At 39.1% G+C, this 17,503-nt stretch overlaps 1 protein-coding gene across 1 annotated transcript in view; it reads left to right on the plus strand.

Annotated features, from left to right (window-relative positions):
* PGM5 (phosphoglucomutase 5) overlaps window positions 1-17,503 on the plus strand; it is a 177,546-nt gene that overhangs the window by 97,971 nt on the left and 62,072 nt on the right. The window contains exon 7 of the mRNA XM_054658169.2: window positions 10,303-10,418. Within this exon, the coding sequence (XP_054514144.1) occupies window positions 10,303-10,418 (116 nt within the window). The remainder of the gene's footprint in view (window positions 1-10,302; window positions 10,419-17,503) is intronic.

Raw genomic sequence — 17,503 nt, forward strand, 5'->3', positions numbered from 1 at the left:
CTTCCCACAAAAGAACATTGACCTTTTCAATATTCCCTTTCCTCATAACTATGTGTCATTAAACTGAAGTGTTTCTTTAAAAGACAACGTTAGAGCAGAATTAGTATGGCATGACCTTTCCTTATGCTTCCTGATAAAATTAAACCCAAACCTGAGTGACCAAAGGAAACCCTGGGAAGGTAAATGCAGACTTGAAGATGGTTCCTTTCAGGCAGGGTGGCTGCCTGTGCATCCCTTGATATATGCTCGTCTTCTCGGAACCATGCAGAGAGAGCTGCCTGTGACCTGATTTGGCTTCATAGGAAACAGCAACCTGCGTCATCCATTGGGTCACAGATCAGAGTTACATGATGAAATGAAACAGGTGGAATGTGGTGTTCAATCCATGGTATTCTGAACCCACCATGGACAGCTGACACTCACATTCCCAAAGGGAATGCAAAGTTTTGCATGTTGCCCTGCTCAGGGCATCTCCGCCTGGAATCGGTAGAGTTTTGGCCCTGAGAGATATTAATCTATTGTCCAAAAAATAGGAACTCCCTAAAGAGAGCCAAAAATAAGAATCATACCCAGGACTGATAAATTCTTTTCTGTGATATTGGTGGACAGGTTAGCAGGAGAAAAGGAAGGGGAAATGTTCATAGTACACAAAATATAAACATCATCTCTTAGTTAAAAAAAAAAAACAAAACAGGAAAGGTTTTGAGTTCTATTCATGTAAATAAAAGGCACTAAGAATCTTGGGAAATGTCCAGGCTAATTAATTACAGTTGGCTTCAGGAGCGGGCAGAGACTTGCCTTCTGCCATCAGAGGCATAGTTACTGGGGAGGGTAGGTCTTCCAAGTTCCTCCACAGCCCTGGTGGCATTGGTGGGTTCTGGCTGCTTCTCTGAGCCAGGTGGTGGTGTGTCTCTTCATTTAGTCTCATTAATTCTTCAGTGTTGCAAATATCTGAAACCTGTTATTAAAGAGCTGGAACGATATCCCACTAGGTTTTCAATATGGACTATTGATGAAGAAACAGTAATTGGAATAGCAGGGGTCTGAGATAATATTGCAAGACAAAAGTACATACAATTTCTTTTTTGTGGCTCTTTTGCATTCTATAATTTGGTGGCCTTGGACTATGGCTGTTTGTTGCTGTAGAAATAAACTACAGCTTGTCTAATGCCTTTCTGATGGATAATAGGTTGCTTCTGATTTAGCTCTATTTCTCTTTCACATATAGTGTGGTAATAAACATCCTTGAACCTCATCTTCTTGTGCGCGTGTGTTCAAGTTTCTCTAGGAAAGATACCAGAGAGGGGTTTGCTGGATTATAGGGCATGATCAAGTCTACTAGGAATTCTCAAACAACTCTGAGTGTGAAGTGAGTGTACCAACTTATAATCTTGCTGTCTTTTTTTTTCTTTTCTGTTTTCCCATGATACTTCACCAACATTTGGTATTAGATTTTTTCTTTTTTTTTTCTTTTTTTTGGGGGGGGGTGGCGGGAGGGACAGAGTCTCGCTGTGTCACCCAGGCTGAAGTGCAGTGGCGAGATCTTGGCTCACTGCAATCTCCGCCTCCCAGGTTCACACCGTTCTCCTGCCTCAGCCTCCCGAGTAGCTGGGACTACAGGTGCCTGCCACCACGCCTGGCTAATTTTTTTTTTTTTTTTTGTATTTTTAGTAGAGATGGGGTTTCACCCCATCAGCCAGGATGGTCTCGATCTCCTGATGTCATAAGCCGCCCGCCTTGGCCTCCCAAAGTGCTGGGATTACATGCAAGAGCCACTGTGCCCTGTCCTTTTTTTTTTTTTTTTTTTTTTCCTTGAGACAGAATATTACTCTGTCGCCCAGGCTGGAGTACAATGGTGCAATCTCGGCTCACTGCAGCCTCCACTTCCCGGGTTCAAGTGATTCTCCTGCCTCAACCTCCCAAGTAGCTAGGATTACAGGAGCCCACCACCATGCCTGGCTAATTTTTTATTTTTAGTAGAAATGGGGTTTTGCCATCTTGGCCGGGCTGGTTTTGAACTCCTGAACTCAGGTGATCTACCCTCCTCGGCCTCCCAAAGTGCTGTGATTACAGGTGTGAGCCACTGTGCCCAGCCTCTTTTTTTCTTATTTGGCTAATGTGATGCATGTGACATGATACCTGGCTGTTATTTTAATTTTCATTTCCCTGATTTACTATATATTTTCATATTGGCCAATCAGTCTTCTTCTTCTGTGACTTGCTTAGGTCATCTGAGTTTTTCTTATCAGTTTGTAGGACTTCTTCATTTAGATTAGCCATTAATCCTTTGATTTTATGCATTGCAACTATCTTCTCTCAGTCTATGGCTTACTTCTTTTTTTTAGTGTCTTTGACAAATAGAACTTTTATAATTTTTAATGTGATTACGTTTATCAATCTTTTTCTTATATTTAGACCCAACTTATAGAATATTCTGCCCATTCTTTATTCCCCCCTCATAGAACATGGGACAGACAGTGAGGTCCCTGTGGCCTTGCTGAAACAGAATCCAATATGAAACACCATAGCAAGGAACAGGTATTTGCTTTGGGAACACTGATAATGCCATTGTATTTCAGTGGATACCCATGCCTCACAGAATTACTCTGTTACTCATAGAGTAGTGAAGCAGCATTATACAAATACTAGTCTTCTCTGTTCTTTCTTCTTCTTTTAGAGTGAGTATCCATTTATAGTTGCTGTATATTCATTTAATGTCCAGTGCCTAGATGTGTCCTTTCCCTCATGTCTTATGACATAGATTCAATAAGATTTCTATAATACTATCTAAGAAAACATGCTAATTGGATATAGAAAAGAGAACAAACAAAAATAGTTTAAGAAACATAAAAAGCTTTGTTTTACAGAAATGCTTTATCTCCTGGGTTGGAGCTGTCATGTCAGTGATTATCACTTTTAGTTTATAGGAGTGAATGAACTGATTTTAAATATTCCAAGAGTATTATATAAGTCATTTTTTTTAAGCTTCAGTAAGAGGTCTGTATAACTTGGAAAATACAAAGCAAAGCAAAACAAAACAAACAGATAAGAAGATGATTCATGTCTTGCTAGTCTGGGAACAATCTCATGGAAGCCTAAAGGATAGCTGACAATTAGCTCTTGACTATCTCTCAACTTAGCTGGAGCACTTGAGACTTAAAATTCCCCAGCCCTAGACCCTTGGCAATGTATTTTCTTTGAAAATAACCAGAGCCAGGAACAGCTTACATTAAAGTGCTCAAGCATCAAGGCTGTAAACACAGACACTTGTTAATTCCCCAGATGTAGGGGTCCAGATTATTTAACAGTTGAAGAGAGTGAACCTGTGGTAGTTTCAATTTTACATATTTTTTTTCTTGGATCTTTGGTCAATTTCCTAAAGCCAAGTTTTTTTTTCTTTCAATTAAAGTTAGGATTTTCAGAAATCTGCCTGCCTATGTTGCCTAACAAAATTTAAGTTCTAACCGGGAAGAGTCCTCTTCTTTTCCCCATGACACCTACCTAAAATGAAAGTGGAGAATCTTCTAGGTAAAGCGGCAAAGGCCCATGGGGTTGGGGTCCACCTTTATTTGTTTTATAATTGGTCAAACTCTAGAAGTTTAGAGATACTATGAGACATGCATTTATCTTTTGCTTTTTCTTTTAAATATTCTTTAAATGATATATTTAGTTCCCTTTGGGTTAAGTGAAAGGTCCAGTACTAAGAGCAGTGATAATATTGCAACTCTGTAGGCCATTTTGCAAAATTATATACTATCCCATTTGAACCTTACAACCTCTCTGATAAGACAGGCAAGGAAGGAGTTATTTAATATGGGGATTTTGAAGTTTAGACCAGGCTGAAATAATGGAGGCCCCAGGATTCAATAGCACTCTGCTAAAATTTATATATATGGTTGAAAAACTTTTGTAGTTATCTTATTTTGATAGCCTCATGTTTTATGTTCATTTTATTAATACCTGAAAGTGTGAGTTGTTCCATCCAAAAAATGGGTTTAAGAGTAGATTTTAAGATTGCTATTAGAAAACCAGGTTTAGCTGAACTCTGCCTCATTCATATATGAACCAGGTAGGCTTTCTTAAAAAGGCTTTTAAAGTGCAAACTCATATAAGCCTTTTACCATAGAGCAGCCCCAGCCAGCAGTGCTAGACATCAAAGAAGGGATCTGGGAGTGAACTCATCAATGTGAAAATATTGAAGAGCTAACTTGAGGGCTGCTGTGTTAAATGTCTGTTAGACGTTAACCAGCATATCCAGGATGCTATTAAACTCCATCTTCAGTAGTTTGTTTCTTGGGATTGTGTAAACGTCACTAATTCAAACATGCACTTAGTCATAAACACTGCAGAGAGCTTTTTCTTTTAAATAAACTTTTAATTGAAGTATAATGGACATACAGAAAAGGCACAACTCATAAATGTTTACTTCAAGGAATTTTTCAGCAAATGAACAAACCCATGTAACTACCATCTGGATCAAGAAACAGAATAGCACCTGAAGCTTCCTTGTTCCCCATTCTGATCATTTATTCTCTCTCCTCCTGAGATGTAACCACTATTCTGACTTTTCCCATCAATGATGAGTTTTGTCTATTTTTGAATGGTACATAAATGAAATCATAGAGTGTATATTCCTCTGGATCTGGCTTATTTTACTCAATGTTATGAGTATGACATTCATTCTTGTTGTTTCATCTAATGGCACGCAGTTCATTTTTGTTGTTCTATGGTACTCCTTTGTGTGAATACACCACATTAAATAAATACACCACAGTTGGTACTAATTTGCATCCCTTCAACAGTACCTTAGGGCTCCACATCTTTACCAGCACTTGGCAGTACCACTCTTTGCAGCTAGTCTTGTGGATACATAGTAATATTTCACTGTGGTTTTAATTTGCATTTCCCTGATCTCTAGTGATGTTGAGCATCTTTTCATATGCTAATTGTTATTTGAATATGCTCTTTTGTAAAGTGCCTGTTCAAAACTTTTGCCTATTTTTTTAAGGTTATCTGCCTTTAAAAAAACTAATTTATAAGAGTTTTTAAAATATAAACTGCATGTAAGTCCTTTGTTAGATATATATGATGCAAATATCTTTTTCTAATCTGTGTATTTGAGGGTCTTAAAAGGGGTCTGAGAGTTCAGTGTGTAGAAAATAGTACCATGGGCCCTTCTTGGCTCTTAAGAAAGTGGACATTTGAAGATAGAGGAAAGGAAGAGAGACCTGGATCTTGTGCTCTTTAAATCTATCACAACTTTCTTGAAGTAGGATTCCAAGAGCAGCTGGATATGCCTCACACACTTGATATGATCAGTCTGTGTTTTTTTGGCTACTCTCTTGCAAGGTAAACAAAGAGTCATCAATATATGATATTCCAGTAGACTCTTATCATACATAATGATATAGTGCTTTGGGTTAATAAATACTTGAATACCTACTATGAGCAAGCACTGGCCAGGACACTGGAGGTGCAAAGGTGGATATGTCAGCACCCCTATGCTTAGTGAGCTTTCAGGGCATTTTTAAGGTACTTTTGTATCTACTATCCTGTTTGATCACATAAGGGTAGGGTGACCATCAGACTGGCCAGATAAAAATAATGTATCCTTTTGCTCCTCAAACCTTTGAGGATCATTTAGTCACTGCCCCTCATTCTGTAAGAACTGTCTTTCTAAGATATGCCTTTGCCACATCCTGATAGCCTCACTAATTCATACCTGGAGAAATTCTCTTTTCTCAAAGTGACTAATTTAGATAAAGCATGCAGAAATGACTTTATATTTTAAAGAAAGCTACAAGAGTCAAAGACCATAAAATAGATTTACTTAGTCCCCTGTTATTTAACAGCCCTTTTAACAACTCCTTAAATAACATTTATTAGTCAACTGAAATCATATAGCATTTATTGAGGGCAAGTCTGGAGAGGCACTGTTTTATTCTAGACATTGAAGGAGCCATGAAGACATACAAGATGCAATTCCTGTGCTCATGGAAGTTCTAGCACATTGGTGGTGGTGATAGTGTTTGTGTGTGGAGGGAAAGTGTTCAGTAAGCACACAGCATATTCAAGGACAATGTGAACATAAAGACCCACACCACGGAAGCTCCGCAGCAGGAAGGGTCACGTTGGATTGATTTCAGTGATAAGGAAAGGACTATACTCATTAAGATAGTGTCACTGCTACTATAAAAATATCCCCAAGATGTATAACCACTCAAACACATAAAAAGGTGTTTTCAATCCCCTAAAGTTAAAAACAGGTGTTCCTGATTCATAGTTGACTCTGTTCCAAATGGTGATTCAGAGATCCAGGTCCTCCCCTCTCGTGGGTCAGCCGCCTTCAACACATGGCTTTTAAGATTGCTGGGCTTGTCCACATCAAGCTGGCAGAAGGAGAAAGAACATGGAAAATGGAAAGATCTTATAACCAGATCTGAAAGAGGAGTTCCATTGGCTAGAACTTGAGTTTCATTGGCTAGAACTCAGTCACATGGCCACAGCTAATTTCAAGGGAGGTTGAGAACTACAGTCCACCTGTGTGTCTGAAAAGATGAGATGGATTGTTGACCACGTAGCAGTCGTTGCCACAGGTTTTGTTATGGTCTGGATGTTTTTGTCGCTTTCAATATTCATGTTGGAACTTCAGTCCCTCCAAAATTCAGGTGTTGCCAATGTGATAGTATTCAGAGATAGGGCCTTTAAGAGGTGTTCAGGCCAGGAGGGCTCCTTCCTCATTAATGGCATTAAGACCCTTATAAAAAAGCCTTTACACAGCATTTGGCTAGCTTTTCCTGCTGCCTTTGCCATGTGCAGCAAGAAGGCCTTCACCACACCAGATGCTGGTGCCTTGATCTCAGACTTCCTAACCTCTAGAACTGTGGGAAATAAATTTCTATTTTTTTATAAATTATCTAGTATCAGCTATCCCATTATAAGAGCACAAAATGGAATAACAGGCTTTATGCTGGAAAAGCATTTAAGGTAGGTCTTCAGGCAACTTGAAGTATTCTGACAGACGTGGGAAAGGAGGATTAATCCAGGAAAAATGAATAGCATAAAGAAGGACTGGGCAGTATACAACAACAAAATTTAAGGGCATATTTGGAAAATAGGAAATCATTCATCTTGTTAGCAGCATAGAACACATAGGGAGTAGTGTGGGAGAAACTGTTGGAAAGCTAGGTTGATGCAATTTCCAACCTACGTCACATTTTAGGAGGTTTTAAAATTCAGACTAAAGAGTTATATCCAGCATAGTTTTCAGGCTCCTTCTCACTTGCAGGAAAAATGTGGCCCAGGTTACCTTTCTTTTTTTCCCTTCACACTCTGGCCTTTCCTAGGAAGTGAGTTCTCATGTTTATCTCCCCGACACAATGGCAAGCAGTTAGGGAGAAGGGTTCAGCCCCTCAGCATGGGCAGCTTCGTTTTCAGCTTTTGTACTAGAGAATTTCAGAGATTCCAGGGGCTTTCTGCCAAAAACCCATCTAATGCATGGTATCTGCTGAATGCTGTGTTTGGGATGAATCCCAACTTCAGGAGAGGGAGGAGAGAGGGAAATTCCTTTTTGACCCTAGGACACAATTAACTCATACCCAGGATCCTGGAATTTGATTACCCATATTGTTATTTTGGCTTGGATAGCTGCAACTGTGGCTCATAGTTATAAAAGTATCCGGTCCTTTAAAATCCAGCCGCAGCTTTCAGCTTGATGACCTCCTGACTGATTAATTGGAAAGGGTGGGAGCTGGGGAAATCCTTTTCCCTCCCTTCAGACCTGCCAACTTGGCTTTGAACCTACAAGAATGTTTTGGTCAGAGAACATACATCCCCACACCCTGTACCCTCCCTCTCACCCTCACCTCTGCCCCATGTTGCGCATTTTATTTGTTATCCATATGCATTCATCTTTGTTGAATTAACTTTGACCCAGGCTTGACTATGTGCTGCCCCAGAAGGCTTCTGTGTGACTTATTCTCTCTTCCTTGAGTTTCTGATGATGAAATTCATGTTATTCTGACCTTCCATAGCCTTCTGACCATGAAAATAATGTTATTATAAAGGTAAATGAAAGTTTACCTTTTCTGTATAGTTTGTGGGTGGTTTCTTTCATTGTTCCTACCAGAATGTAAGCATGATTCTATATCTTTCTTAAACCATTGAAAAAGAGAGAAGACGGAATATTTGAAGTAACAGCTGACCACCTGAAAAGTGCTTTTCAATGCAAACTGGAAGAGGCAGCCCACAGTTTTTCAGTCCTGAGCACATTCATTGTATTTGGGGTTTGTGAAAAGGGAGGTGTTCACCTTCCCATGGCAAGAGTTTCTAGATGTTTCTTTTTTTCCTTATTTGGCCACAAAGCCAACCTAAAGGGATCATTACTATGCGGTGTATTTTATCCTGTGTTTGTCTTTCTTCCTCTTCTTTCTCAAGACCCTTATTGATCCCACTCTACGGTCATCCCCTGCACTCACAGCCTTCAAATAACTAAATCTTGCTGTTTGTAGGCATTTGGTGTTTTTCTCTTTCAGTTGCTAGCTCTGGGGAAGATGAAACTCTTCAGGCCAATGTCTGTGGTACCAGCTCATTCCCTAGCCTGCTTTGAGATCTACATCCTTCATGAAGCACTAAGACATTTGAAGAGACAGGATGGTGTAATGGAATGGAACATGAGGAGAAATTAAGCAGATCTGGGTCCCAATTCTAGCACTGCCCCTTACCTCTGTGAAACTTTGAACAAAAACTTGACTTCTCTGAGCCTGAAACTTGACAGCATTGATAAGTTTTCGCTGTTTTTTAATTTTATCTAAGTGGAACAATACAGTATATACACCTTTGTTACTGATTTCTTTTACTTAATACAGATGCTCTTTGACTTAAGATGGCATTGCATCCTGATAAACCCATCTTAAGTCAAAAATATTGTTAAGTCAAAAATGCATTTAATGCTGGCAATACAGCAGACAGTCTCTGATGTATGATGGTTCAACTTAAGAATTTTGACTTTATGATGGTGCAAAAGTAATAGCCATTCAGTAGAAACCACAACCCCACCGTAAGTCATACGAGCTCCTCAACTTACGATGGGATTGTATCTGGATAAACCAATCATAAAGGGGAAAAATTGTAAGTCAAACCATCATAAGCCAGATCCTGTCTGGGTTATATTTATGAGATTCATTCAAATTGTTGCATGCGGCAATAGTTTGCACAATAGGATTTATGGTATTACATTGTATATCACAAATTATTTGTCCATTCTACTTTGATGGACATTTGGATTGTTTCAGTTATTACAAATTGTGATTCTATGATCATACTTGTAAAATCTTATATATACACCCTGTTGAGCAACATTGCACACTAGGTTCCCCAGGAAGCAGCTCTAAGAGATATTTGCTTTCAGGAAGTTTATTCCTTTCTGCCTTTAAGATCAAAGTTGCATTCAAGATCAAAACTTATAAGAGAGTGGGAAGGAGGATTGAACACAGAGAATTTGGATTGAAATGCAGTCACAACAAAGGCCTCAGCCAACTTGTGGGGAGCTCTGGAGCTGAAATGGCCCTCTAGAGTTGTGCAAAATTTGGGCAAGGAGGCCAGGTCTTTATATATCCCTTTATACCAGTCATTGCATGTGGATTAACCCAGGCATGGGAACATGATTTGGGGTGACACATTTCTCTTTGGCAGAGAACAGGGGCCACATCTGCGAGCTGTCAGCAATCAGCATTCCTAGTAGCTGGTAGAATGCATATTTTTATCCTAAAATGTCTAAAGTGTGTGTGTGTGCACACGTGTGTCTAAGGGGTAGTAGGTGAGTGGGTGGGGGTAAATCTGAGCAGTGCATCACAGTGTCCACTACATGTCATTAGTAATTTCTAGGAGTTGAATTTCTGGTTCATAGGATATGGGTAAGTTCATCTTTAGTAGATACTGTTAAACAATATTCCCAAGTGTTTGTGCCCAAATACCCTCTTAATTTAGATTCTGATATCCCCACATGGACTCTTTCCAAAAAGATAAAGAAAAATGTATAGAAGTGAAACAAATGTAAAAAATATTCTGTATATTAACTTATTATTTTCTATATGGTGGAGAAAGCAAAATTGAGAACCATTGAAATGGGTTGTTTATTATTTTCTAACTTATGGCTTCATATCCTGAAATCTGTCAACACTACCCAGGTTGTTCTGAAATCTAGCTATGGATTTAGTAGATCCTAAAGACTTCCTACTGTGCTGAGAAAAAAAACAGAAAATGAAATATATGAATTGACTTTTCTCAAATTTCATTTTTCAGAGTGGCCAAATCAATGAAGGTCCCTGTATATGAGACCCCAGCTGGATGGAGATTCTTCTCAAATCTGATGGACTCAGGACGTTGCAATCTGTGTGGGGAAGAGAGCTTTGGCACTGGTAGGCTTTGTTGGGTTGATATTACTGGGGAGGGTGGCTGCAGCCTTTTGTGATCTCAGTTTGGAGATCTGTGAACTTTCTGTGAATTACAGAGGAACAGTTAAGTAGAGGCAAAAAATCAGAGAAACCTAGTAGAGTATGTGCTGTGATATGCTTACCTCTTTTGTCCATTTTGTTTCTTCTTTTTAGAAATTTCTCTTTCTTTAAAAATTTCTATTATGGAAATCTTTAAAGTGTATAAGAGTAGAGAGAATATCACATTTAATCCCCATGTTACTGTCACTCCCATTTCAACCACCATAAACTTGTGATCAATCTTCCTTTATCTCTACCCTCATCCGCAGGGGAACACTCCTCCCTGATTATTGTGAAGCAATCCTCTGTAGCTTATTGTTTTATCCGTAAGCATTTCAAGATGAATCTTTAAATATAAGGGCTCTTGTTCAGAAAAACCACATAACCACAGTACCATGATCACACCTAAAATGTTAAAAACATTTTCTTTTTTTACATACTTTAAATACTTCATCCAGTTGTTTTCTGGCTTGCATCATGTCCAAGAAGTCAGATTTAATTTTTATGTTTATTCCTCTATGTAAAGTACTCTATGTAAAGTACCCCCCAGTCTCCTGCCTTTGGCTGACTTCAATATTTTTTAATCTTTGATTGTCAAAAGTCTAATCATATTAATAATGTGTCTAGGGGTGTATGCATGTATGTGTTTAACCCTATGTGGGATTCTCTTGAATTCTTGGCTCTGTTGTTTGTTGTTGTTCATTAATTTTAGGAAATGCTCAGCTATTATTTTTTCAAATATTTCTCCTTCCCCATTCTTCGTCTCTTGTCCTTCTGAGGCTCCAATTACACATGTGTTAGATAATTTGTGATGACAAATGAGCTCTTACATTCATTTTTCTGATTTATTTCTCCCCTTTTTTCTTCTTGTGTTTCAGTTTAGATCGTCTCTATTGGAATATCTTTAAGTTCACTGATTCTTTCCTTAGCTGTGTCCAATCTGCTGATGAGCCTGTTGAAGGAATTCTTCATCTCCGATACTGTGTGTTTTTTTTTTTTAGCATTTCTCTTTGACTCTTTTAAAATAGTTTTCAGTTCTCTGAAATTCCCCATCTGTTTATGTAATTGTTTATCTTTTTCATTAGATCATTTAACATATTAGACATGGTTGTTTTAAACACCCTGTCTGATAGTTCCAATCTCTGGTTCATCTCTGACTTTGGTTCAGCTGATTGCTTTATCTCTTGACAATGGTTTGGGTTTTCCTGTTTTTTGTAGATCTCATAAATTTTTATTGAATGCTGAATAATATGTGGATAAGAACAGTAGATATTCAGGTCAATTGTACTTATGCCTAGAAATGGGTACAACCCTTTTTTGGGGCAATTAGTGTGGAAGGTTAAGTTAACCTAGTCAAGCGGTGATCTGGGTTTGGGTTTTACTGTTTCTGTTTTCACCTTCAGTGTACCACAGGCCTCAAATCCCCCCACAGTGGCATATTTTTACTGGGTACTGGAACTGGGGAAGGGTACTGGAGAGGTTTTTAAGTGTTCCTGTTTCTCCCTCAGTTTTCAGTAGTGACTGCAGGTCTGTAACACAAAATACAGTTCTATCTCCAGGCTCTTAAACTTTCCCTGGTAGCAGAGACCTCTGACTAGTATTGGTGCAGGATTCTGAGCACAAGTTTTCCCACCCTCTCCCCAGAGGCAGAAGGGTTTTTACTTTTGCCCATCTCTCAGAGACAATAGATCTCTTTCTGGACCTGGGGATGAGAAGGTTTTTAGCGTGTACACCTAGGAACATAAAGCGTTTGTTTCATATAAGAGAAGGGTTTGGGGGAGCAGAAGGGCTTCATCCTTGTCTCCCAGTGGCAGCTGATCATCACTTGCATACCTGTACCACCAAGTTTCCTTCTTTGTTCCTAATTTTTTGTGAGGACCCAGTGGAAATCTGTGGAAAAGAACTTGAAAATGTGCCCCTTGTATCTGGAACCCCAGGTGATTTTAAAGTAACGTGAAAGCCTATACTAGGCCTTTAAGAATTTTTTAAACTCTTACATGATTTCTTATTATCTGGTTTTTATGGCAGCCTCCTCTTTCTCCTATGCTTTGCCAAAGCTGAGAGAATTTTCAGGATCTGTCTCTCCTTGGAGTGGCTCTTTGGAATTCACTTGACTGTGTGGTCATCTCAGATCTCTGAGTTCAAGAAAACTTACCATGTTTGAGATTTCCTGGCCTTTTACCATTGCTAGGATGGGAATAGCTTTCTCTTACTGATTTGCATATCCTAAAGAGAAGTACACAAGTGGAACTCTAAAAGTAATTTCTTAATAATTTCCTCTATCCTCATTTTCCCCCTCCCTGTTAACAGTTTGTTCTAATTGGATCTAAAAGATCTTACACTGTAATTGGCTGATATGTCTCTTAAGTCTCTTTTAATCTACATTTCTCTTCTTTACATTTTGCCCTTATTATTTATTCATTGAAGAAACTGGGTCATATTTCCTATAGAGCTTTAAAATTGCTTTGATTTTGATGCTGCTGTCCTAATTTTCCTTTCTAATTTGCTTAATGTTTATATGAAGAGAAGCTATTGATTAATATGCTTTTTCTCTGGTTTGCAACTTCCTTAGTTGCAATTATAGTAATTATTAATTTAATTATCATATTAATTGTAGTGGATTTTTTCCAAAAACTCTATATTCTCTTGGGATTTTAAAATATATACTCATATAATCTATGAATAAAATATTTTTTGTGTTTTTCCCCTAAAATCTACAACCCACCCTCCCTTCCTTCCTTCCTTCCTTCCTTCCTTTCTTCCTTCCTTCCTTTCTTTCTTTCTTGGCTCAGGTGCACATGTGAATGTTTGTTACATAAGCAAACTCATGTCACAGGGGTTTGTGGTACAGATTATTTCATCACCCGGGAATTAAGCCCAGTACCCAATAATTGTCTTTTCTGCTCCTCTCTTTCCTCCCACCCTACTCCTCAAGAAGACCCCAGTGTCTGTTTTTTCCTTCTTTGTGTTCATAAGTTCTCATCATTTAGCTCCCACTTATAACTGAGAACATGCATACACCCTTTATTTCATATTCTTATCTTATTTCACTAGCTATCATCTTCAAAATAATAAGTAATAAAAAGTTAATAATTTTAGTGGCAATAGATTTAGTATTAATATTTTACCATCTGTTTTGATAATTGCTTTTTAATATTGGTAAAATCTTTATCATGCTTATATAGACTATTGTTCCCATTCCTATTTACTTAGAGTCTTATTAGAAATGACTGCTGGATTTATCAGGTACCTTGTCAGAATCTAGTGATATATTAATATATTTTTTCTTTTTTGTTACATGAATATAGTGAAGTATCATAATTGATTTCCTGGTATTAACTCATATGTGAATTTCTGAGAATAAGTCCTATGGGTCATACTTAAACAGATTATAACAAATTCACTCTAAATGATCATAATGAGTATTTCAAGTCATGTTGGGCTTCATGAAGGAATTTTTCCTGGGATATTTTCTCTTACATGAATCAGTTGGACCCTACCAACACTACAATTAATAGTACACAAGAGATGTCACACATCTTTGTTTCCTAGGACAAAAAGAGACCATATCAAGCTTTCCCAAGTACTACTGTCTGAACTCAGGATATGCAGGTGGTAGCTCTGCTTGGGACAGCCAAAACTAGTATACCCTTTTTCTGCTGTGGCCCTAACAAATAGAATGATTTCCTTCTTCTTTGGTGTGCTTAGGCCAGTGACTATAACTCAAAAAATTAGAAATTATATATTGTATACAATAATTCTGCCACTAGTTAGTCAAATAAATCTAGCAACTGGAATGAAAACTGGTAAGTACAGGTTATCCCTTTTCTCTGTCTTTATAAGCATTTATTAAGTGTTTATAATATATTATAGACTTTTAGTTTCCAATTAAAGGTGTAAATATTCCATGTGTAAGCCATGTTACGCTTTTAGTAATAAGTATTTGCCTATTTCAATTCAATAAACATTTATTCAGTGCTGACAGAGTACCAGGCATTGTGTTGGATGGTGTGTAGAATACAAAATGCTCAACACCACACCCTTCAGAATTTCTGAGCACTTTAGGGCACATAAGAAAGACGCACTTGGGAGACCAAGGAGGGAGGATCACTTGAGCCCAGGAGTTTAAGACCAGCCTGGGCAACAAAGTGAGACCACATCTCTACAGAAAATAAAAAAAATTAGCCAGGCGGTGGCATGTGCATGCAGTCCCAGCTACTTGGGAGGCTGAGGCAGAAGAATCTCTTGAACCCAGGAGTTCCAGGCTGCAGTGAGCTATGATGAGCCATGCCACTCCAGTCTGGGTGACACAGCAAGACACTGTCTAAAAAAAAAAAAAAAGAAAGAACGAATGAAAGAGAGATGCATAGATAGTTGCTCTACAAACATAAACTTTGAAGCACCGCAATTGAGGAGTAGAAAATGGGCTATGGGAGATGATAACAAAAAATGAGGAGAAAGTACTTTTGGGCTGGAGGTTTAAAGCACACTTTATGAGAGATGGAAGTTAAACGACTGCTTACAGAAGGGTTGGGGCAGCGGATGTACAAATAGAGAGGAAAGAGCAAGGTCTTGCCAGATGGAGGGAGTGATGTCAAGGAAGGAATAGAGGTAGAAGAGCAGGGAATGTGGGGACGTGTTCATTTCATGTAGTAAAGATACTGTTTTTGAAATGTTCCTGTGTGCGTATAAATATGCATACATGCTTGTATGGGTATAGTAAGCCACATGGAAAAATGTGTTTATTGTAGGTGATAGTCAAAAAAGTCTAAAAAAGACTGGTTCTATAGCAGAGGTCAGCAAACTTTTTCCGTAAAGGGCCAGATAGTAAATATTTTAGGCTTTGGGGACCAAGAGGCCACAAAGATCTGTGTCACAATTACTCAAATCTGCCATTGTAGCACAAAAGCAATTATAGGCAATACATAAGCGAATGAGCAAGGTTGTGTTTGAATAAAATGTTAATTACAAAAAATTAAGTCCAGATTTGGCCCATGGGCTGTAGTTTGCTGACCTTTGATGTATAGGGTAGGGTAGAGGAGGAAGTTTCAAAAAGCAGTATTGGAAATACAGGTGAGGGGCCAATTCTTGAAGCCCTTTGCCTGTGCATCTTGGATATTGGGACTTGAGCCAACTGGAAATAGGATGCCACATTCTGCATGGTGGGAGGTCAGCTTACAGACACTGCAGCAAGCTTTGTTTTTAAACAGCTATGCCAATTGCAACATGTAGGCTGGACTGGAAGGGAATTTTAAAAGTCTCTCACTTTATAGTTATCTATCATTTCCCTTTAAAGGAGCATAAGAGAGTTTTCAGTGTATAAGGCTTTAAAATACTGCCTTCTCTGCCATTCTGCAGGTTAAAGTGACTTTAGGCTGGTTTGACAGGTAAGATAAAGCCCCCGAGCCCAGGACATGGTTAAGTGACCCATTCAGTGCCCATGGAGCTTGGAAAAGTTCTCTACTTGAATTAAATTACAGTGGAACAGGCCGGGTGTGGTGGCCCATGCCTGTAATCCCAACAGTTTGGGAGGTGGAGGTGGGCAGATCACTTGAGGTCAGGAGTTTGAGACCAGCCTGGCCAACACGATGAAACCCTGTCTCTACTAAAAATACAAAAATTAGCCGGGTATGGTGGCAGACACCTGTAATCCCAGCTACTTGGGAATCTGAGGCAGGAGAATCACTTGAACCTGGGAGGCAGAGGTTGCAGTGAGCTGAGATCGCGCCACTGCACTCCAGCCTGGGAGACAGAGTGAGACTCTGGCAAAAAAAAAAAAAAAAAAAAAAAAAAAGAAAAGAAAAGAAAAATTACAATGGAACTGAAAGACAAGGCCCCTGCCCTAAAGTGTATGCCACTTTCCACTGTGCTAATCAGTCTCTCCCATGAAAACAATGACTAATTCTCTCTCTCCCACACTCGGCAGTAAATGCCCCATAGAAAGTCTGAAGGAGTTAGGCCACTCAGCCTTGGAAGGAGAAAGTGGCTCTATTCTGCTCTTGCACTGAGCTTCCTTACTGCCCTGAGCTGGCTGTGGCAGGATCACAAGGGAAGGTTGTTAAAAATGCAGATTTTCCACCCCACCCCCACTTTGAATCCCTGGCAATGTGGAGCCTGAGAACCTGCATTTTAAATACAGATCCTCAAGTAATTTCCGTGTGCAGCCAGGAATAGAAAACATTGCTTAAGGGAAAACCAGTAGTTTTGCTTTTCATGAGAATTAGTAGCAAGAATATGCGTGGGATGCCACACCAGGTTTGGACCTGGCAGTACAAAGGCACAGGAATGTAAGGCTGACAACCCACATTCAAGACCCTTGCCTACTCCTTACAGACAAGCCATGTGGCCTCTCTGACCCTCATTCATAACCTGTAAAAGTCAGCTGATAATAGGAGCTCTAAGATATGGTTTTCAAAATTAAATGAGCTAACTACAGGAGGAGAGATGGAAGACTTCTAAAACTGATCCAAGCTTTCTCAACTGAAGGCCTTTTCCAGCATCTCTGGGTCATGAAGCTGAGTACCAACCAGAAATGTGTAGTTTCATGCCAAGGAAGCTTCAAAATACGGATCTGCCTCAGGCTGAGAATGCTAAGCTTTTGTCCAAGGATAGAGTCAAAAGAAGAAAGATATATCCTGAGTGAAAATTTCCCTTGCCAGCATCTTGAGCTCTCACAACTTGCCAAGGTCATAAGCTAGTGATAGGTGTCAGTGCTGGGACTTCTCTCCCTTGGAAAGCTCCAGGTCCTGGAAAATAGGAAACCTGCATTTCTTGCTCTATCGAAGAACCAAGGTCATTTAAGAAGCCAAGTCATCTTTGTGCTGGGACCAGGTATTCACCCACTTCCTGGGAAGCGTCTCAGAAAACTGCTTCACAGGGAAAAGGAGAACGTTTTGTCAATCCTCAGACTTAAATAGAAGAAGATTGTTCATCTAAATGGCATTCTGGCTACTCCTCTAAAGTTCCAAATTTGAAGGAATCTGGGCTTGTTCCCATACACAAAAAGGATG

This window comes from Pan troglodytes, chromosome 11, assembly GCF_028858775.2.
Source record: "Pan troglodytes isolate AG18354 chromosome 11, NHGRI_mPanTro3-v2.0_pri, whole genome shotgun sequence".
NCBI lineage: Eukaryota > Metazoa > Chordata > Mammalia > Primates > Hominidae > Pan > Pan troglodytes.